Source organism: Falco punctatus (assembly GCF_963210335.1).
Source record: "Falco punctatus genome assembly, chromosome: 1".
Classification (NCBI taxonomy): domain Eukaryota; kingdom Metazoa; phylum Chordata; class Aves; order Falconiformes; family Falconidae; genus Falco; species Falco punctatus.
Genome location: NC_137580.1, coordinates 13,689,615 through 13,714,160, shown reverse-complemented (window position 1 = coordinate 13,714,160; position 24,546 = coordinate 13,689,615). Strand labels below are relative to the sequence as shown.

Genomic DNA, 24,546 nt, shown 5'->3' with positions numbered 1-24,546 from the left:
CCTTGCTGTATTTCTCACCTTCTTGATTCCTAATTGTTCCAGTATATACATACATTCTCTGAGTCTAATAAGGTACTTTTAAAGAACCTCCGTGCTGCTTCTACAGATTTTAATTTCCTAACTTTCCCCTTCAGGCTATTTCTAACTTCCTCAATATAAAAATCTTCCTTTTTTTGAAAAGTACTGTAATATTATTACCTCATGGTAGGATCCCATGGGAGGATGTTGAACTTAATTATATTATGGTCACTTTTATGTAGTGGCTCAGCCACGTTAACTTCCTGAATCAACTCATATATTTCACGCAAGACCTGCATCAAGACTAGGTTTGCCCTCTCAGTATCCCAGAATTCTTGTAACAAATGATCGTCTTTGTTGTCTGTACACTATTCCAGTATTATACTGAGAGGGCTTAAAAATAATGTGCCTTTGATATACATGAAAATGTTACCAGGAAATAACTGTTTATTCAATGCACTTTTAAGAGTGCCTAAAGTCTAAAGGGCTTAATTGTCAGTGAAACCACATGGAGTTTTTTAAATTCAAATATTCCTTCTTTGTGCATGAATCAAACTCTATGTTTGGGAGGTCAGTTACACGTCTAACTCTGCGCGTGTTGCAATTCATGTCTGTGCTGCCTGAATTCTTGCAGGTTAAATATCCTATGGTTAGTTAAATCAGCAAATGCAAATTACTGCTTCTCCCATGGCTGAGAGCCTAAGCTCATTGAAACAGCAGTTGGTGCCTTATGTTATTAAAAAAAAAGCCTGAAATCCAAACTGTAAACTAATGATTTTATGACCTGTAGTAAATAGAAACTGTGACACCTTACAAGTGAAAGCACGTTATGATGTACAGTAGTGCATCTCAAGAAATCAGTTGTTGTTAGCTAAGATTCAGCAGAAAACAAACTAGTAATGAACTGTATGGTAGTTTTGAAAAGCAGATTGAAATACGGTTTGTCTTTGAACTAGATCCACTGCTTCTCTGAGCTTATAAACATGACTTTGAAAGAATGCACACTGTTTTCCTGATTAGAAGTCCCTTTTCTTTTTATTTTCCATTACTCATTTATTTCAATCCCAATTTTAAAATCTAGCTCATTAGAAAAGCATTCTCAGTAACAGAAGTTGAAACAAATACAGACATGTGTATCCTCGTTCAGCACAGTGCAAGACAGCTATTACTATTACATGTTATAATAACACTAATATTTGTCTGTACTAGACTAAATTTCTTTATTCTTTTAAATCCCATAGTGATTAATCTAACTTTTTCTTAAATTTGCCAAGTGAGAAATGTTTGCTTCATTAATGTCACAATTTGTGGTTCCCATTTCAAAAGAAAGCTAAAAATAATTTCTGAAATAGTGTGTCTTGCTGATATAAATACAGTTAACTTATATTTTTGCAACTTCCAGGATTGTTTCACTTGTATAAAGCAGTAGAAGTATTCTGCTCTTTCCATTTTTCTTGTACTATAAGAACCAAGAAAGCAGGGATTTGTTTAGCTCATTGGCTCCATTTATCCTGAGCCAAGACCATGATCTTGGAAACCCTGTAGCTTGGCTGAATCCAGTACAAAGTTCTTTGCAAAAAGCCAGTGCAATTAGAACAGCACAGTGTATGTTCAGTCTCAAAATTAAGACGATAAAGTTTCAAACAGCTAGAACTGAAACACAGAGTATCTTGGACTCAGACCTTTAATCAGTTAAACACAAACCCTAATTCCACTAGTTTCTGATCAAATGAAGAATTATGTAGTTGAGGACAGCATTAAGAAAACACTATTTACCTTTTTGCAAATGGGCAGAATTAACACTGGAAACAAGGAAACTTAATGGGAGAAGTGCAGTCCAGCCTCAGGAGCTTCTCTGAATATTGCAGACAGAGTGATATTATAATACAAGCAATACCCTTTGCACTTTCTATTTTATCACTGGTTACTGCTAAGTGACAATACACATTTGCTAACCCAGTCCGCACATTGCAGAGTCTGTTTTGAAACCTGGTGCTTCATTTTTGGAGCTGGTTTTTTTTCCCGAAAACCTCTCTTTCACTGCATATCTAGTACATCAAAGGTGAATAAGATATTATCTTCATTTTCTACGAAAACATCTGTAATTAGTATTTTGATGAATTATAGCACTTAAGAATATCAAAGAAATCAAACCCAGTCCTAAGGATTCTAGTTCATTATGTTTCATTTCACCTTTTAAAATGTTCACTTTGTTGAGGGTTGTTGAAGGTAGACTTTTGTTTTATTGAACAAAGGTAGGAATTCTCAGACCTTATTAAAGGATAATTTTAGCAGTGCTCAGATTGAGAGTAGATTGGTAGTTTCTTTCATGCATTTTGTTTGGTTTTTTTTTTTTGACCATTCACATAAAACAACTTCAGTGGTTACTAGTTAGTAAGTAGCCAATTAAGTTAATTTCCCTTAGTCATTTGCCACTATTTTTTCCTGTGAATACTTACTCCTGGAAGCTGAAATACTTATGCAGGTAGTTAAATATAATAAAATCTATACACGTTGATAAAATGTGTATAAATTTTATACTAAATAAAGTATTATATGAATTGTATTGAAATATGTTCTTTTTGTACTTTTATTTGTGCCACACACATATTTAACATGCTATTTCAAAACCTTAATTATTAAAAGTCCATATAATTTGTAAGGAGAATGCAACTGTAATTTGTACAAGAAGTGCAAATTGTTGCAAGTTGCAAAATACTGACTCATTAAACTACAGCAAAACCAGTTTTGTATGCTTCTGCTTCAAGAACTGAAATTACTCTTAAGTTAAGTAATCAATTACACATTTTTTTACCAAGCGTTTGCAAATAAAGGGTTTGATCCAATTTTATCTGTGGCCTTCCCAGCCCCACAGGCCTTTGGAGAAACATGGATACTGCCTGTGAATTAGTTTTGGTTTGTCTCAGTGAGGAGCAACCCCGCAGAGGCGGTCAAACCCAACAGAGGCTAGGTTCTGTTGGGCAGTTCCCTAATATTCTCTATTTCTGGATTTGTCTGTTGCTTCAAATGTTTGACATGACATTTGGAACTTCAACGTATTTGGCAGGGCTGTGCTCTGTAACTGTAGGGGTGACTTTGAGTAATCTCATAGGTGGCTTGTTAAGTTTTATTTGAACTTACGGACTTACTTACACGCACATACACATGCTAGTTAGATGAGACCACTGAGTTTGTGCTCTTGCCCTCAAAAAGTCACTATAGCAATACTGTCCTGACAATAATGTCCTGTTGTATCCTGTAAGGCAGTTACTGGGGAGGAAAATAGCAGTAATGGAAGCTGCCAACATTTTGTGTTGCCTTCCTTCTAATCTGAACTTCTACTTATTTGACTAGATATTTAAAGTGTTCAAGGTTTAGTGCATACATTAACATACCTAAACGTTATCTGATTCTTAATAAGGCAAGTCAACAGTACTTAGTCACATCTTCAACTAGGCTCCTGTAAGGTGACAATATTATTTTACATTCACCAGTTACAAGTAAGCATTCAGTTTGTAATGGGAAGGTATCTGTTTTCTTTAAGGAAGAGCTTGAAACGATGTCCTGAGAGGAGCTAATTTCCTTCTAATGTGGTTCCTCATGAAAACTGATCACACTTCTAAAAAATGATACGAACACGTCAAGTATAAGTAAGTACTTTTCTTACGTAGTTTGAGATAAAAAAAATGTCTTTTCTCCTTCACAGAACAGTGTGACTCAGATCCGTTCACCTACTAGCACTTCTGGTATGTTGCCTCTAGGCTGTTGCAGTGATTGAGAATGTAGCTGATAAAGATTCACATAGTTTTTAGGAATGTCAAAAATACAAAAGTTTTGGTGATTTACTCCCTCTTTTATTTCTTTTCAAGGCATTCAGTTAGTAAAAAATAGTGATTATTACATGAATTAAAGTTGTTGCAATTCAGCTGTATTTTTTTTTTTGCGATTCAATGCCAGTGAAGATGGATCAAGGTTTTAAAAAGTATCTGCTGTAAATTAAAAACAAATGGTTGAAAGTATTTTGCAGACCTCTCTCCCACAGATTGTATATTCCATTTTCCAAATTAAATCTAAGAGAGAGTATTACTTTATTGAGATTTATGGAATAATTTCTTTTAAAATTCCAGCAATATGAGAATGCAGGCAGACACTGACAGTGAACAAAAATAAGTGTCAGCTACTAAGTGGTTTCATCTTTTGGAGGGGTTGGGTTTTTTTTTTGGTAATGGGAAAAATTAGTTCTGACTGGTTTTTAAAACTAAAATGATATATAAACCATTAAATTAGGGACAGATCATTTGTCCAATTTAACTGCAAAGGGGATAAAATGGGTGGAAAACATGATAGTATACCAGTGCTGTGTTGGAGGAAGTGTTCCTCCTTCAATACAACTTGCTGATCCTGTCTAAGGAATAGGACTTAAGAGCTTCTGAGAAAATGTGTGTCAGAGGATATAGAGGAAAATTGTTTCATGGCATCTGGGGGAAGTATATCTAGGAATAGTAGTTGGGCTGTATTAACTACGAAAGTATATATGTTGTTCAATTTTTAATCTCCTTCAAGACAAAGACATGACCCATTTTCTGTATGGCACAGTACAAGGAATATAACACCAGAGGAAAACACGTAGCTGTGATGGACAGGAAAGTAAATGGAGGAAGTCTCAAGGACACAGTGCTGGTTTTGAGAGCTCCAGTACTTCATGGGTTCCCTGGAGAATTCTAGGACCTCAATACGGATTTTGGGGTGTCCAAGAGCTTAAGGAGATGATGAATCCTGGAGCCTTAGTGGACGGTTAAACCTCCTCCCATTAAAGAAAAACATGTGGCTGAAACTGTGTTGGCTAAAACCCATGGAATTTTCTGCACAACTTTATTCCTTCTTTGCCATTTTGTGTTGGATATCATGACCTGCCTGTTATATTTCAGCAAACGCAATAATTTCCTTTTAATTAGATAATTACCATGTTATTCATTGGGTTTGATCACTTCTAAATTCAGCTTTTGGTTTTAACAAATGCAGTTTCAGAAGATGATGGATTTTTACATTTTTAAAACCGCTAAATGTTCAAAAAGGATTTGTACATATAACAAAATTAAAGTAGGGATTATCTAGCACTGTGTGTGGGATACAGCTATAATCTATACAGTGCATGGAAAAGAAACTGGCATTCTCAATTGCACTGCACACATCTCAGTAATAACAGGGTATAAGGCATACAATTTCATGGAACACCCACAATGAAAATTATTCTTTCCAAACAGAGAATTGTTTTGGAATAAGTTAGGTTAATTGGCACCATGGGATTCCTCTCGAGGAAACACAGAACATTAAAATCTACACATGTGCATGTAAAATGATAAAGTATTATCTTCTTTCCCCTCTCAGCTCCTCAAATCTAAGGCATGCTACCCAAAATCAACAGAAATTATTATGTTTTGTTGATTTGAATTTCCTCAGAATAAACTGGCAATTCTTCATCTGGTCAGCTTACAACCTGAGAGTCGCTGCACTGTTCCACAATTGCTAGCTTTACATATGGTTATCTAGTGCAGTCTCTCACACAAAAATAGAGGTCTCTCGAGCTTTTGGCACATGCTTTTCAGAACTGTAAGAATCTTTATTTTCAGTGCAAGCAACAGAGCTATATGGTGGTAAGATACAGCTTCTTTCAAAGGACTGTTCTGCCCTATTAGCATGAGAACCAAAATCTGCAAATGGTTAATGATAAATCTAGGCACATTTCACTGTCATTATATAGTCCTCACTTAAAACACTGATTGCAAATTTCAGTTTCTGAATACAGTTGAAGTATATTAAGTCCTCACAGAAGTATGATCACCCTCTCAAAAATCATAAAGAACTTATAACTAAGAAACAAACAAATCTTCCTTTTCATCAAGGTGTCTGAATTCTCATCCAGGCTGTTGTGCTGCGTGCATCGCATCTATTTCATTAATGTTTAAGGTCATTATAAATGAGGACATTCTACTTGTTTGTTTTGTTTTTTTTTTAATGTCCTGTTTGGGGCCATTTGCATACCTTAACCATTATTTCTTTCCTAGTTTTCTGCCCCAATTACGCCAAGGCATATAAAACAAATTAACTGTGATTCCTAGTGGCCAGGTCACAGGTGAGGTGTGGCCTCGGAAATGACGTCTGTTGTGCTGCAAGTCTGACTGCAGCTCTTCTGACCTCTTGAATGAGTGAGAAACCCCCGTGTCCTGTGAGCCCACATGACTTCACATGCAAGTCCTGTGCTGAAGAATAATCATCATTCCCCTCTGCAGTCTCCAGTGGAAAGCTGAGGTGTATGTTAGTTGCCTTGTCATTTTTGGAATAACAGACAACATAGCATTTCAGCTTCTCACCAAAGACGTCCTAGAGTCTCCCCTGTCATAATGTGAAAGTAGAGTTCCAGAACACCAAAGAATATCCCAAAACATATCACTGTTATATGCGAATAATTGTATTTCCCTTGCCACTCTGCCTGGACCTATGCAGGTGTCTGAAATGGACTTACCACTTAACTAGTCTTAATTAGAAGTACAGAAGCAAGACAGCAAATAGAATTTACGCTTAGCATCAGTGGAATTAATTGTAGGATTAAATGAAAATGAAATATTACACTGTTCATAATAGGATATGTGTCATATTTATATTCTATACTCTAACATTGTTATTTTACAGGACTACCCCTATTCTTCATAGATAGATGAGAGCTTGGTCTGGTACAAAAAAGAGGGTTTACTTTCCAGACTTTTCATATACAAAGTTTCTGAGTAACTCTGAAGGGTTACTGTTGGGTTGAAGGCCTGTTGGGTTGTAGAAGGAAGAAATGTAGATTATTTGTTTCCTAAAGCCAGGAGTGAAGTACATCCTTCCACTGCTCCCTTTTCTCTCTATGCATCAAAACATTCCCATTTGGGACTAATTGGTCACAAATTTAGTAGCCGCTATAAGTTTGGCTTAATAGGGAGCAAAAAGCAGCAGATAACGTTTGCCAAGAGCATGACCTTGAGCTTAGGGGAGGAAAGCCCAGCTTGCTCTGTGATGTCAAGGCAAAGAAGTTCAAGAAAGGTTCATCGATTTCACCGTATATTGTCCACATAAGAATTAGAGGAAAATAAATTGATTGAAATTACTGGACTTGGATGGAAGGGTTAGCATGAACTGTGTGAATTGTGGGTCTTTTGTCAGTAACATAAATCCTGTGGGTATTGATGGGCAGTGTATCTGTAAACCTAGGTCTGCACTGTACGTCTTCACTGTCAAGAGGAATATGTGAAGAGTTTTATCAATGGTAGTACTAAGCATACAATGCAGCAACAGTCTGATTCAATTCATACACTAATTTTTAAACATATTTTATCACTGATGTATTGTACTGCAGCACTCCCCACTGCAAAAGCTGCACAACCTATTATAAGCCCCTTGAAACGTGCTGTAACAGTGCTGGAAGTGGTATTTCTTTTATTTTTAAATTTGTATTCTATATTGAATGACCTGAGCAACATGTATTCATGTGATTAAATGTTATGTTGTGATACAAAAACTGAAGGCATAGTAGAATTTTCACTACTAATCCTGCATTCCTGCAAAAAGGTGCTTATGGTGACAAGGTGCTCATTTGACCCTGAGAAGTTCTGAAACAATTGGCTCGTAGCAGCATAGTTAGCATATTTATTACCTGACAGTCTACTTTCATAGCCTTATACTGAACGTACAAATTGCTGTGTTCCACGGCACTCTTCGTGGCACCACAGAAGACTCCTACCTGAATCACTGGATCACTCACAGAATCATAGAATCGTTTAGGTTGGAAAAGACCTTTAAGATCATCAGGTCCAACTGTTAACCCAGCACTGCCAAGTCCACCACTAAACCATGACCCCAAGTGCCATATCTACATGCCTTTTAAATACTTCCAGGGATGGTGACTCAACCACCTCCCTGCGCAGCCTGTTCCAATGCTTGATAACCCTTCTGGTGAATGGTTTTTTTTCCTAATATCCAATCTAAAGCTCCCCTGGCACAATGTGATGCTGTTTCCCCTTGTCCTGCCACTTGTTGCTTGGGAGAAGAGACCGACACCCACCTCACTACAACCTCCTGTCAGGCAGTTGCAGAGAGCAGTAAGATCCCCCCCTCAGCATCCTTTTCTCCAGACTACACAACCCCAGTTCCCTCAGCTGCTCCTGATACTCCTGAATAAGACTTTGCAGGACTGAAAGTACTTGCGTACTGATGTAGAAACTAACCAACACACAGTACGGAATATACCTAACTTTAAACTCTTCTTAAAACTATTACTTGGAAATTATGCTGAGTGTACACTTTAAATAATTGTTGTCATATATTTATGTATTTCTTTCACTGCAAAGAGAATAGGCTGCTAAAGTATTTACAAGGAATTATATAGGAATATAGTTTGTAAAAAACTTTGTGAATTAAGAAGAATAAATAAACTAGTCTTACTGACTAATTTGAAAGTAAGATGAAATAAAAAGGTGATTATGGCTTAGGATTTTACATGATTCTGATAAGGAAAACCACAGTCTTGGAGTAGAGAAGGTGGTGATGGAAGTCAAGGGGTCTAATTCATATATTCTTAACAGTGATCTCCAATACCATTTCATTGAGATTTTCTGTCCCTTTTCCCTTTCCTTCCCTTCCCTGCCCTTTACTTCCTCAGAAGCTTTGCCCTTTATCACAGTGATCTTATGAGATGTCCTAAGGGTATTTTATTACTAGCTCAAGAAACAAAGAAGAAGGAAGAAAAAAAAAAGAAAAAGAAAGACCTCTACACAAGTACAAGTGGTAATTCTGTAACAGCAATGTTAAGGATACCTATTTTGTAGGGGATTCTACCTGAGGCACTATGTGAGGTAAAGTACAACAGAATGCAGCCGTTCTTGCTGGCTGCACAATTTATGACCCTGTAGTCAGCAGATACACACCAGAGCTATACCAGAGCTTGGTCACCATCAAAAAAAGTAGCAATAAATGGAAAATAACTTCAGGATCAGCGATGACAAGCAACTGAACACGAAGCCCAACTGCAATACCATGCCTAAAGAGGTAGTTCAGTGGATGGATTTATAAGTAGAAAACTACCATGTAACTACAGGGACTTGATTTCACCATTGGCAGTAATAAGATGTAAATCTGGCTACTTTATACAGTTCTGAGGTCCTTCAATTTGAAAGGATATTGGGAAGTTGAATGATTGTAAGGAAAGACCGCAAAAATAATTTAAGGACTAATAGTTCAGCCCTAGAGCTATTTAGCTTTTCAGGAAGTATTCTGAAATGTGATTATAGGACTTAACTCCCAAGAGAAGTGGTAGGCTCTTCCTTTTTTGTTGTTGCCAAATCATACCTTGATGCCTTCCTTTCTCAACAATATATATTAGACAATACATGGTTTTGGGCTCAGGAGACAAAAGAGTGAGTGAAAATTGATGTAATAGGTTGTGTTACATTTTATAATGGCTGCTACTAAACTAAGGGTTTCCAAATCTTAGGAAATAATACAGTTAGTATGATAAAATACAGCCACCACAGTAAGGAAATTTGGAGAACTGCTACCACATTCAGCATTTTTGTGTAAGTTACATACAATCTTGAGTACAAGGTGACTGATCTTGTAATAATATATTCAGCACTGCTACCTCTCAAGAAATCATTAAATTCAAGTATTTAGAACGTTTTGATCCTTTTTTTTTTTTTCTGCTGAGTGCATTATGGGATAGAATTATAGTTGCCCGATACTTTTAAAGCATTTAATTATTTTGCCTGATTTTTTAACAATACATTCAGATTCAGGACTATTTTTTCTTGATAATTAAGTTCTTAAACATCAGTGAAATCAAAGTATTACCAGTTCAATAGCTTCTCATTTAAACTTTCTGCCTCTCTTCTACTTGGCAGTAGTTTAAAACAAAAAGAAAATAATGGTAGTGAAAATCAGTCCGCAAGGAAAAATGGGCACTAGTATTTTCATTAAAAAATTGTCTTTGCTACATAACTTCGAAGGAACAACTGTAAAATGTAACTAACAACTCTCTTCACCACAACATAATGGAGCAGTAAATCACCAGAACAGGGAAGCAGACTTCTAGTTTTGGTGGTTTGTTTTTTTTCTGGTAAATGCTTATTCTTTTCTTCTACACACATGCCACATACTCAGGGTACTTAGTAATATTAATAGGCACAGGTGATGGAATCAGTATTTTCTGCACTACACTGGGCTGGCTATATATCCCTAAATACTTGAGCCCAGGTGCATGTCCTAGATTTGAGTTCCAGGTGCATGTCTCACTCATATCCTTACTCAACTTTGGGCCAAGACCAAGGCACACAGCTTCCTTCTTTTCACCACATTCTTGAGATAGGGAAGAAAAGGATAAGTATGCACACATACTGCAATACTTATGTAGCCAGTGTGACATAAAATACGTTGGAGAGGGCCACTGATGTTGAATTAGCAACTTCTTCATTAAGATACATTCATGGCTTCCAAAAACTAAGTTGAAAAATCGAATACCAAAAGTATTCCTGCTAATCGTGCTGTCAAAGAGAATTAGAAATTGGGAGATGTGCAGAGAAAAACTGTTTCTTAAGCTCTTCAGAGCTGTTTTTTTTATTATTATTTAACCTTCAAGAATCCTTCAATTTCCTCTTGAGTAGGGCTTCCAGGAAGCACAAGTTACCATCATCCATTCATGGCATCTCTCTCTGTTATGAAATACTTCTACAAGCTTGTGCTAATTCCTTCTGAGATACTGGCTGCATATAAAATTACCACCTCTTCTCTTTCATTAGAACTCCTTAAAATTAAATCACATAACTGTCAGTAGATTTTACCGCAGAAACAATTTTCAAGCAGAGACCTCAATGACTTCAAGAAACATTAAAAGCCAATGGACAAATAAAACATATGCATCAGGTTGTACCACTCTTCTTGATTTCCATTTATATCTACAGACCTTCACAGGAGTGACAGACAAGAAGCAGCTCCAAATAATCCTATTTATGTGCTTAAGTTAGCAGGAACAGTGAAGAAACCCTACAAGCTTGCTCACAGCAATGTTAGGGCCTCCAAACGAATTTCATCCACACAGGGACCATTAGTTCTATTAGAGGAACAAAACAGCATCTTCTTAGGAGGGTATCATGGGTGATTGCTGTATAATGCAGTCACCTCTCCTCCTCTGTTTTTGTACAGTGTTTTCCTCCTTGTCTGACTGCCAGTGCTGTGATGAGTGAAAATGTTGTTAGTGAGATCAGAACTAAAGTTCAGGAGTATCTTTGTGAAGGAAATAAGTCGCTTCTGTTTCTTGGTTATATCAGCCTCCAGGCAGTTTTAAGTATATTCTCTGGAAAATCATCATGCAACAGATTTGCTGCTTTGTGACAATGTAACAATTTATCACTCCTAAATTTCCTCTTCACAGTAGAAAAAGAGAGAAAATCAATGACCGCTATTTCATTCTATCTATCAACATTAAAAATATCTTATTGGGATAGCTGTCCAAAATGCTTTTTAGAGGCATCAATGCAAATTACCTGTCATTCAACCATAGCTGCATAATTATTTTTTTTTTACTTGATACAACATATATCTGTCAAAGTTTGAAAAAATATTTTTGCTATTGTCACTAGAGTTAAGTATTTGTTCATATTTCAGATACAGAAAAGAAATTAAGAGAAAATTCTATTTTCAGACACTTGGGTATAAGAGACAAAAATTTTACACTTACTTTTAGGGAAAAAAAAATTGTTTGCCCTTTCTGGCTACCATTGCTCCTAGGTTGGAAAAGGTGAACAGTTTTTGTTTACTTCAATGAAGAGTCTCTGTGCTAATTCAAGAGTAACATTATATGGATGAGTTATACAGGAATTGACTAGATACTTGGGTTAACATCTACGAATCTGTGTAAATGAACAGGGGACTCAAAAAAGGCAACATGTTACCTTGGCAAAACACTTTGCTGGAATACAGAGGCCTAATGTTGATCAGGGACAACTGAAATTTCATTGATTTCATTTTACTTTTTCACATATACCACTATATAAGAAGAATCAGGCACATCAAGCAAAATGTATACATTCAAATTAATATATCTGACGCTCCAAGCATTTCTTGAGTAGGCACAGAGAACACATTCAGCGCTTCTTGCACTTTCCTTGTGGATGCAGTATTTTAGATAGTGTCAGGGTTTTTTTACTTGCTGGCTGTACAGTATCTGCACTGCCTGCTGGAAAATTATCTATCCACATAGTATTCTCCATTACTGATTTCTAGTTTTACAGTGTACAACAACTAAGTCAAATCAAATACCCTTCAAGTAGTCTATTTTCATGGAATAATTGCTACTGTTCTCACAGGGATCTCCCATCCTTATAAGTAAAAGACCATGGGCAATGATTATAGGAATCAGACTGCAGGGGATAAACGTAAAAATGTTTTAAACCCCCTTGTTTTAAAGCTACCACTTGGATTATGTGGGTTTTGTTTTATTCTATTTATTTATTATTTTCTATAATATACTCATTCCTCAAATTCTTTCCCCTTTCTATTTAAGAGCTGGAGTATTGCTTCTAGGCACATTCCCTTTCTCCTTACCTGTGAAGTACATAAAGCCCCCGTTCTTGCCAGCCTGCATTAAACACTGCAATACAATTATCCTCAGTCACTGGACTGTTATCTCACGGAATTGAATTAGACTTTGTAGCTTAGAGAACATCAACTTATTTACACAAAATGTTATAGTTGAAACAGATCCAGTTTAGAGTACTATATGATGGTTAGGGTAGTAAAGACTAAAAAGATCACATCACTGATTTAAAACAGAACTAAAAGTTGAATCTGAATCAGAGGGTAGCTGTTGAGAGTCTTATCAAGCAGGCTGTTGCTTATTCAGAAGCATGGAAAATCAGTTTCCCATTTAGTCTTGCCTCTAATTTCCAGCTGTAAAAGTTTCCTCAAGGAAGGTTTGTTTGGGACTGATAGCAGTTCTGTGGAAAGTTTCAGTGTCAGTTTTTCGCAAGTACAAGCTATCAGAATTTCCGGTTCAGAAATATAAACCAGCCTTAGACTGATGTTCAAAAATACCCCTGAGAAGTCCCTTCTGTTTTTGTGTATTGAACGTAGTGGTTACCTACAGAGGCAGAAAAGGAAGTGTTCAGGAAATAACAGAATCATATAAATGGTTATTTTCCTGAAAAAGGTGTAAAGTATTTCATTTTTCTCTCTCTAACGCAAACCAAAACCATCTTCCTCTCAGAAAAAGACTATCTTAATTGGCTTATTGCCCTTATAGCTGAAATACAAAATATTTAGTTAGTATGTGCGATGAATTTTGAATCAACATAGGTTGTCACAATTACTATTTGTGATTATTCTTTCAAGAGTATGTCAGTATATCTTTCATCCATGAAGGCTTTCTAGTATATAGTCCTGACTGTTCTATGCAAAATCTGATTAAAATTTAAATTTGCTTTATATATCTAGATTTTACTTGCATTACCACTCTAAAACGTGACCAAAAATCAACATGGGACAACACTTACGACATTTCTAAAGCAAAATATCGCCCAACAGACTTAAGTACTTACCCAATACCTAGACGTAATTTCTTACCTCTACCCTCCAGTGTATTCCCACCAGTGCCCACTCACCCACCATTCACTCCCCTGACCATGGAAGTCTTCCCATTAAACACGATGAAAGCTGTTGCACCAGCCCACCCGCATATCTGAATTTAGAGGGTCAGTCCCTTTTTACGTGCATCTCAAATACATGCCGTTTTAAAGCAGCCTCCCACCAAGGGCAGCTTGTGCCACATTTGAGGTTAAGCTCCACTGCCCCTTTCCCGGGGTCCCCAAGCACTCCCAGGCCCCCTCCTGCGTCGAGCTCCTGGGGCATCACTGAGCACCCGCAGGGCAGGAGAGGCCCTGAGCTCCCACTGGAATCGCAGCAACACTTGGCTGGGTTCAGTGGAGTGAAAATGAACCCAAAGAATGAAAATATAAAGAAAATGTTGTGGGATGCTGTTGTTGGATAGTTTCTTCTGAATTTAAAGTGAGGGGAAAATTAAGGGAAAGAGAAAAATATTATGATGGTTGTTATATGAAGCGCTGTTTTCCCTTCCTGAAGCAAGGAAGTTTTTACTTCTTTGCCAGATAGAACTGCAGCGTCTGTTGTCATGGCTCTTCTCTTTTATAACTTAAATTAAAATAATTTCTGAAAAAACATTTCATCCCTTTTCCCCCTTATACGGGCTAAAATTTAAATAGGTAGAGATAAGCATAAAATCCAACCTTTATTCCACTTTGAACAAGCTTGTGTATATCCAGAAAAGGTTCTTTGAGTATGTCTCCTTCAGGACTGAAAATCTTCACATATCCTTCTTTCTCAAGAATAAAGAGGCGATGGGATCCATCCCCGCAATGTACTGCTCCGACAGGCTGCCTTAGTCCACTCACAACCTCCTGAATACAGAAGCAGTTGTGCTTGTGTTTTCTAAAAAAATTTAAAAAAATAGTGAGAAATTTCTTCTTTCTTGTAACCATGACACAACAATGTCCCTAAAAGATAAAATTATTGTTCTGGAGTGATATTAAAAACACACTTATACAATCCAGAATAAATTATTTCCTTGAATGTATACAAGCAGCTAATACAGCAGAAAATCAATTTGAACTTCATTTGAGCAAAATTTGGTTTGTATTCAAGACAGAAAATTAATTCATCTTAGATCTGAAATTTAAAGGAATAGGAGAGAAAAAATTTGGTAAAGAAAGAGAACAGTTTATAAAGACAAAATTTCTACCATACAATAAATAGTAAAATCTAGCAATTTGACAAAATTTGGCCTCTAAACACCATTTAAAAATAATGACTTATGATGGAAGAATCTAATTTAATTATTTTCACAAAGAAAAATAAATGATTGAAATAAATTAAAAACAATGAAATAAGTATTTTACTAATAAACTTACTGTAGTTGTTTAGTAATATTAAATTCAGGTAGAAATGACTTCCTAGAACTCCATGTGATCCACAGCGTGGATCAAACCCGGATTCTAACACCTTTTCAGCAATGCAAATATCAAATGGTACTGAAATTTTGACACTAATGTAACTTTCTCTTTTGATGTACACTAGCAGCAGCAAAAGAAAGTAACATCTGGAAAACACAGCTGCTGAGCATAAGCACACACTGAGCTGTTTCACTGTGAAAACCACAGGCTTTGCTAAGGTTTTTTTTTCAGATTAAACAGCATTTATCTTTATGAACCTGCTGATCTCTTCCTCTTTGTCGTATTCTTCCATGTGGTCCAGGGAGTTAGAAGCTGGCCCTCGCACTTGTTTTCTTGGAAAATCTGGAAAGCATACACCACCATCTTTTCTTGCATAGTAAAAGCAAAACTCATCAGCTGTAGTTTGGAGAAAACCTTAAAAATGCAAAAGAGCATACAAATATTTAGTGTGTTGTCATGTTTGCAGTTTTGTGCTGTCAAACGAATCTTTAAATAGATTATATATTGAGTGGAAAAAGAAGTCATTTTAAACAAAGTGCTATCTGCAAAAAAGGCCTGCTCTGAATAAATACAAACTATTACCTTTTATAGTTTATTCTATTAAACCTTATTTTCAGTGTACTTAAATAAAAATACAAATTAATCCAAAATGACTCTACAGTTCACTCATGAAAACATTAAGAGACAAAGTTCAGAGCTGAGGCTGTGATACGCTTTTCCCTGAATTTAACCCTATTAATCAAGTGTAGTATCTGCTGTAAAACAGCTTGAGCCGCTTTCATTTAACTTTTTTTTAAGTGTCTTGTTGTAGTAAAAATTTCAGTGAAGACTTTGGTAAAAGACACGCAGCAGAGATTTTGTGGAATTCTGGCAGCAAAGGAGAGGTGAATAATTAGCTGCCTCAGAATGCGAGAAGCGCTGCTGAGGACTGCATCGTGCTGACATACGGGTAGGCCTCCGGTTGATTCCAAGCGTTAGAGCGGGTGAACACAGTGTCCTACGGTGAGGTCTGCGTCCTCAGCCCCCGTCCCCTGAAAAGGGGATATCTCTCACGCTGCATTGGCGCTGGCTTTAAGCTGGCTTGGATGAAAGGCGGTCTTTAGGTTTTAGGTTAAAATGGGAAGGGGTTTGAGGATCCAGGGAAATAAGAAGTTGGTAAATGGAAGCCTCTGAGGAAAAACCCTGCCACTACTGATATTGCATTACGTTTAATGACAGCAAAATTACCTGTTTCTGTCTGCAAACCTATTTCTAGTCATTTCTATCCAGTTTTTAATTATTAGTGTTAAAACTAAGATGATAGAATTTGGCTAGTTATACATGTACTATTTTATAGAACATTGTTAACATAATATGTCTTAAGTTACTACCTTCATTCCTCTTTGCATTATTGGCATAATGTGTTAGGAGGTACTTTGGTCCAGGACATAACTCATCGGATACGTAGAATTAGCACTTAATTGGAATTAGAGGCCTAATTTATGCATGGCTTTACCACTTGTGAATAATGCAGTAATCCATAGATCCTGGCCATAAAGCCTCTGGCTTACAACGTACAGTAAGAGCTGATCAGGGACAGCTGTGTTTCATTGGAAAATGCCAATTCCTTAAAAGCAAAGCTTTTTCAGAAACATTATCAGTTTTGACAAAATTTAGTTAACATGATGTTTCTGGTCCAGACTCAAACTTCTGGTCTAAATGAAAAAGAGAGAAACAGACAGTAAACCTTGTATCACTATACTTCAATGTCTTGCAATTAGGGTGTTTCATTAGGAAGAGGAATATTCAGGTCAATGCCCCTCATCTGTCAGGCAAGAGTTTGACCCTAAGTCTCCCATTTCCCAAGTAAATGTCCTAACAACGACTTTATTAGCTACCCTGGGGTGGTCTCTCTGTGGCTTTCTTCATGGAAAATTTCGAAAGAGTTCAATTTCTTCCTTATGTGGAATAGGAAAATTTTTTAGATCCCAGAATTTTTGTGGAGTGGAAAGCCTTTCCCACCCAACTATACTTCTTTTCATATGCATCTTCCTTGAAAAATATTGGAAAAATAACACGACAAAGCCCGCCTTTGGTTTCTATAAAATAGCATCTGGAAACACATGGTAGAGTGTTGTGGTGTAAAAGTTTAATTACCATGATTTGGAGCTTCAGTAAATATCATCTCTGAGGAGCTGGTTTTAATTTATAGTAGTTATTTGGAGAAAATGGGAGATATAATTTCAAGTGGAACAACCGAAGAGGAACTCTGATATAATCACAGAGTAGTATTCCAAGGCTTGTAGATACAATGCCAAAATCAAAGGTAATCTAAAATCTTGCTGTTGAATTATTTGACTTAAGAATACAGAGTTTTTTCTTTAATAGTTTATTTCTCTAGGCACAGTGGGTCATTCAAGAAAATGTAATAGCAAATTAGAGGTGTAGAATTTCTAAGCATTTCTAGAATTTTCGAAGTATTCCATCTACTATTTACTAAAGATAAACTACTCTTGGCTTGAATGTTATCTTTAATCAGAAGAACTGAGAGCATATTATGATCCTATTGTTTACTCAGTACATATTAATTTCAAATAATAATGGACATAAACTGTCTTGATTAGTGCATTATGCAATGCCTTTTCTTATATGTAAGACAAATCTTTTTTCCCTAAGAAATATTTCATGTGCACTTAAGTACTTGTTGCACTGCAGTTGCCTTTTGGTATTTAGCAAACCCATCAGCAGGTTCCAACAAAGGATAAGGCTTATGTTCTGTTTTCCTTAGAAATGCTAGTAAAAAATTGGGTTTGAATTAAGCTATGAAAATCAGTCAGTAAATTTCTAAAATGTTGTGTTACTGAAAGAAATGTAACCTCTCTAAAGACAGTTTCACCTGTGTATTAGGGATGGAATTTTGTTCTACAAAAAACACAGTAATTTACAAAAAAAAAAAAAAAGAAATCCGCTTGTGTTATGTATGTTAGATTCAACATACTAACAGCTTCAACGAAGACAGAGAAGTATTTGCTTCTACTCTCTTATCTGCTTGTAGCCATTTAATGTTTTATTTATCATGCTTAGATTGTAAGGTCTTTAGTGTAGAGTTTGCCATTTTGTTCAGTGTTCGTACAGTGTCCAGAAGAATGGTCCCTGCCAAGCACCCCTATGCAGTAAAATTGTTTGGAGAGAAAAAAAAAAGATCATTTTGCTCAGTCGAATTTTATTCAAATGCAGCTCTGTCACTCTTCTCTATGAGAATTATGCCTAATACGGACTGCAACATTTGGTCCTGTGTGAATTTCTGCACTTACTATATTTTGAAAGACTCATACATGTCATTACAAATTTCCTCCCAGCTGTGTATGTGTTGACAGAGCAGCGCCCGTGTTAACAATGAAAACTGAAATCACAAAGGAAGATAAAACATAATGTTTAAGTGTCGCATGTGTCAGGTTTTGCACAGGCTTGCATTTCTATGCTTTTGAAACTTTCTGTCTTCCAAAACTACAGACTTTTCAGTTAAGGCAGTTACAGTGAAGGCTCTCTGTGTTCATCCTTATAAAAAACTGTAGGAATATGTTGCATGATATCAAGCCTTTTCAAAGGAAAACTCCTGCTCTCTGCTGATCCTCACCTCCTCTCTCCACTCATACTTGTGGTCAGTTATTCCTCACCTTGTATCTTCCTTTTTATACCACCTTCACCAAATTCCACTTTGCTGGATTCCTGGCTAACCCATCCCCCTGCCTCTTCTCTTTGATATATAATTCAAATGTCCTGGTAGCATTTGTCCTGGTCTTTACAGCAAGCCAAGTTTCTGTTCATTCCCTTGTTTGCACTGCACACAGGATTGAATATCATCCACTCATCTGAGTAGACCTGTACTGGTTTAGACAGCATCTGGAAGTCAGGATCACCTGCTTTACTCCTGCTATGATCTTGAGCATACAGTTCAGTGTCATGTCAAAGAAGCATCTTCCTGGTTTTGGTTTAGGTTGTTGGGTTTTTTTCTTTTTTTTCCTGATTTGTACTTTTGACAGCTAGGTGTGAATTTGTTCCCAAAAACCCCACATTCTCCTCTCTCTTCTGAACTCTCAGTGAAAACTAAATGAAAGAGGTAATTCCAGACTGATTGTTTAAAAATGTAAGATGTTCGGTGGTAGCTCACATAATTTCCTACTGGTTTTAGATTGACTAGTGGCCCTCTTCTTGTACTCACACATTGCACATACCTGCACACAGGTTAATCCCCTTGATGCTCTTGTTAGCAGTAGCAACATTATGAGCCACTACTATTTTTCTGCAAGTTGACTATGTTGATTGTGACTATTAGTTGACTATGTCAGAACTTCTGATAATGTTGTATGGGTTGCAGAATTTCTTAGATTTCCAGCACTTTGGATTGGGGTGCCCCTCTTTGGCATTAAAAATTCTTATCAAGCATCTGTTCTGGTAATGCCTGGATTCAGATCTGGGTCTGAATTCACCTACAATCATCTAGAACCCATTTCTTCAAATTAAAATAATGGAGAGCACATAGTTCAAAATCTGTCCCACATCCTTGGATGGCAGAACGCACCGTGGCTGGGGCAGAGTTTTGTTCCTTAGAATATATCACACTTCCACTGGCATGAATCAAGTTTCCCCTCATGCCTAAAGGGAGAATCAACCGTGCCATTCTCTAGTAGCTAAATTAATAAGAAATATTAGACAGCCTTCTCTTACGACCTTGGAAAACTTGTATTTCATATTGATTGAAGATACTTCATTAAGTCATTTAACTCCAGTGTCTCCATCAGTAATCACTTAAACTGAGGCTTACAGTAAAGATCAGATGAGAAATAATGACAATGGTCAACTGGGATGAAGCAGTGAAGTTCTAATCTCACAGGCTTTGTGAAACGTTCCACCCTCCTGGCTAACATATCCATACAATCCTAACAGCTATTGTTATTACTGTGTTTGAATAAAGAATTGGGTCCACTTTTTCTCTGGATATTCCTAAAGAAGTCTGTCTTTATCAGAGGAAGTTCTGATACAGTCATAACTGGTGGGCAAACTGCTGTCTTTAAAAGAGTTAACCAAGGATCTGCTAGAGTTTTCATCTTTGAAAAAAGAGACAGAACAATAAATCAATTTCTGGAGCTAAGTCATGAAAAAAACTGATGTATAATTGCCCAGTCTTCTTCTTTAATATGTACCACTAAAATTTCAATTCCAGAACAGATGCTTTGTATCTTAAATCACTAATAATATTTCTCATTTGTGCAGGACTTAAGGGATAAAATTATTTTTGTAGTTGGCAATTTCCTTAAACTCCTTTGTATTGGTGTTCAGAAACAATTAGCGCTCCTTAATGGAGCAAGAGTAATTATTTGAGTTTTTAACAAATGCACAGTGAATCATTGCAAGAGACCTTGGGTTTAGGGGCCTGTTAATTTCCAACTCTCTGTTTAACCCTCCAGGCTAAGCTGAAAACGTAGCTTCCACATATTCTATTTTTTTCTTTCTTTTGCAATAAAAATTATTATGGATATACAGGTCTCACAAGTAAGATGGAAAACCCAAATAAGTTGTTATTTTAATTATTTATATCTTAGAACGTATAAGACTGTTGAGCTATATTAAAGTCCTGTAGGCCATCTTCTCAAAAAGAGGGACCTGAATTTTACTTAATTAATACCTTCAGGAAGTGCTAGTATGGGTATCAACAACCATATGTACCAGTCAAGTCACCAAATTAACCCTGTTGGTGGATGTAAGTAAGCAACAACTTTTTGTTAGTACAACCTACTTTCAGAACAAGTATTTAGAATGATTATTAGCATCTGATTGATGTAGGAAAAATCCTATTTTAACTGACGCTAAAGTATGTAAGCTCTTTTCCTGCAAAGCACAGTGCTCTGCCCAGTGCTAAAGTTATGCTTTCATCTGGTTATCTTTCAAGGCAACCTGGGTGGTCACAAAAAGCACTTGACATCTTGATGCACTTCAGCAGTTTTACATATACACAAACTTTGTAGAAAAATAAATTTGTCATTTGTCACCACATATGTTGATCTGAGGAGTGAGGTTCCTGTGGCTATAGCTCCTGTGCTGCTCAGCTCTTTCTCATTCTCTCCCTCTCTCTGCTTCCTCTTCTTTCTCCCTTTTCCCTCTTTCACTTTTTCCAATTAAACAAATTGTTTCCTCAGAAACACAGAATTTCACAAAACAACGATGAGGGACTTGCTCTGCAGAATATGCTAATCATTTGCACTAGCTACAAACTCACGTCAAAAAAACTCTTTGTGCTGACTTCTTATACGGGCCAAACATTTAGAATATCTAATCTGTTATCGCTGTTCAGCAGGCAGTCTTGGCAACTGTGATCTATTCTGCTTTGCTTTGGGGAATGTGATAAAGAGCAAGAAACAGCTGGTTTAAGAAAGCCTTAGAAACATCTCTTAGTTTATAAAGAAAATAATAATATTTTCATATTTGAATGGGTTGAGATACATGTTAAACCACAGTAAAGGGAAAAAGTAAGTCAATTCAAAATGTTTTCTCAAGTCAATAAAAGTACGCTGCAAAAAATCCCTGCGCTCTTGGGATTTCAGAGAAAACAAGTACACACTGTACACATGCAATTAAAAAACCCTCATCCAAATCTCATCCACTTAAACTATCCCCTTTACTCAAATATGTTTATATTATATTACAGAGTTGTGTTCATATGTCAAAAATGACTATTCACAAATTCATTTTTCATATCATTATCAACTGTTTTTTCCAGTCTGTGTTGCTAGTAAAAAAAAGAAAACATAACCAGTTCAATTATTTTCTCCTGTGTGGCATTATTTATAAGTAGTGTTTGGACAGGGAAAAAAGCATAGTTTAAAAATGACAGTCTTAAACATATAAATAGTTTACTACTGAGAATACCAAAGATGTTATTTAATATAAGGGTGTATTAAGACAGTATTTCTAAAAGAACCATCTTCTGTGGTTATTTTGTTGATATAGTTACAAGAGATAGCACACATTTGGTGACTGCTTAGACAACACAGGTCAAATTCTGGTTTTGGTTATGTCCAGCTAACTCTACTGACTATAGTGAGGAAGTGTTAGGTTAGTTAAGAATTTGGTTGTTAACAGCGTGTTGGAAGTGATTCAGAGATCACAGAAGTCTATCGAATGGCTTCCTTTGATTTCAATGGGCTTCAAACCCTGTGGAAAAAACGTCAGTTTCTAGGGTAACAAAACCAGAAAAAACACTTTACTCATCAGCTTTTAGAGTCTACAGAAAACAGCCAGCGTCCTTTATTTCTTGCATTTTAAAGCTATTGATCATTTAGAATAGCCTTTTGGATGCCCAGCTGCTTGTTTACATGATTTGAATGAGCATGCTAATGTTTCAGCAAAGGTAATAGTTTCAGGTGCCTTTGCCAACAAATAATCCTGGGTTTCATGGAGGGTTTAATAGAAGGGTGGCGAGAAAGTGCTCAAAATATTTCCCTCACTACACTACACAACCATGGTGAAGACCCTGAGATATTCTGTCTTTCCTTGGGCAAACCCCCCTGGATATCAACAGGGATTTTACCTAGTGAAGAGCTGGATCTGTAACTGCTCAGGCAACATCAACATTTCAAAGCAGACATCCTTTAGCCCCATATTTTTCAATTGGTTTTACCTGGTATGTGACCTCTGCAAGTATAATAGAATTCTTTACAATAGTCTTTGCACAGGTAGGGAAGAGTTAGTTCTCTCTCGGGTGTTTCCCCCTTCTCAGGTGAGTGGAATAGGTTCTGAGCATGAGGTGAGCAGTGTGCACATTTGATTTCCTCCAGTAGCTTCGCACATTCTGTGTTGTTGGTAACAGAAAGTATCTGCAAGCCACAAACCAGAAACAAATAAGCATATGACCTGTTTCCCCATCCTACACAAAAAAAAGATTGCATGATCTAATGTAATAAATAATGCTAGTGGAACCATACAGTTAGTATAAATGCATCATGTTTCATGTCACTGTTCCGGAAGTGCAGAAATTATTACTATTGAATGTGCAATATGTCATTAGTACAGTGAGATTTTAAGCGCTTGCTTCTCTCTCCCAGATAAGAATAACAGTACTCGAGTTATTTTATGGACTCATGCCTGCAATCTCTTAATCATGTAGGCAGTCTCTGAACTAGAGGGATCATTTACATAAGGAGAAGCTACAGCAGCAGGCCTTCTACCCACTTCTCTTATGAGAAATACTTAAAATCCTAACTTGTAAAGTGACCTGTCCAAGCATTTAAAGACTAAAACTCCTACCATCAAAACACATCAGGAAAACTACATTGTGGTCTTTTCTAAATAGGTGTATCTTGAACAATACCCGGGTCTGGCTACTGAAATGGCTGCTGTGGAGTTCAGCAGGTGCCTTGGCTTCTTCACATTTTAAATCCTGCTCTGCTTTTTGCTTTCTCTGAGGCAAACTACTTGGACGTAGGAAAAGCTGCATGTTTTCAGACATTTCACTTCGTAAGTGAAAAAGTAGAATTTGTAACATCTTGTTTGTCTGAATATCGAAACAGTAACTTTGTCCTGAAAAAAAGAGCATATATTATGCATAGTAGTTGAAGGAGCACGAAACCACGATTGATGATGTGTTTATGTAAACACAGGAGCCTAAGGAGCGCAATGTCATCAAATCGTGAAAAATAATGGAAAACAGCATAGTCGTCTTTATTAGTCTTTGAATACAGTGCACTTTGTTAATCTATTGTTAACCACATTGATTGTTTTTTGATCATTCATCCCAATGGTGGGTAGTGGGAAATGTGTTCTCAGTTGAGAGGGACTGAATCTGATCCAATGCAAAAACAAAACTCAGGTTCTTTCTGCTATTTGTTTAATGCAGTTTTAAGCAAAGACTGTAAGACACTTCTATTAAGAAATATTAATGCAGTAAATATTCGCATTTTGTAAAATTTGTAAGTATTTGTAAACAGCACATTTGAAAACAGTGACACAGTTTTGCTAAAGTTCGTATCTCTGAGTTGATTTGTAGAAGGACTTTTGAATGTCATTCCCTTGCAACATAACATTGAAGGGAATTGCCTAAATTGCTTTTGATAAAATAAGTTATTCAATGCATGAGGACTCTTCATATGTTTGAGTAGAGCTGTCTTATAGGTTGGCTCTCTTCTAGGATGCAGTACTTCGATAACACAGTTCTGAACTCAGCATTTTATTTATGGATCATAATTACATAAACCTCAAACAAGAGAAATGCACTCTCCATTGTTTTGAAGAGATAGATATTCAAAATATTACACAATATATGGCCTGTACAGTTACACAAAATCCTATTTAAAGGAACCTTAATTTAGAAGATAACCGTTTCCAGGAAGATTTAGTCTTACCATATATACATTGTCCAAAGGCCATCTGAAACATGTACTAAAGGTTAGCAGCGTAAGCTGAGCCACTGATTAGAAGAACACTGTTTGGCTTCTACACTTAT

At 36.5% G+C, this 24,546-nt stretch overlaps 1 protein-coding gene across 1 annotated transcript in view; it reads right to left on the bottom strand.

Moving 5' to 3' along the window:
- HHIP (hedgehog interacting protein) overlaps positions 1 to 24,546 on the bottom strand; it is a 74,257-nt gene that overhangs the window by 42,857 nt on the left and 6,854 nt on the right. The window contains exons 2-4 of the mRNA XM_080393735.1: positions 22,726 to 22,921; positions 15,326 to 15,482; positions 14,346 to 14,547 (exon numbers count right to left, since the gene is read on the bottom strand). Of these exons, the coding sequence (XP_080249861.1) occupies positions 14,346 to 14,547; positions 15,326 to 15,482; positions 22,726 to 22,921 (555 nt within the window). The remainder of the gene's footprint in view (positions 1 to 14,345; positions 14,548 to 15,325; positions 15,483 to 22,725; positions 22,922 to 24,546) is intronic.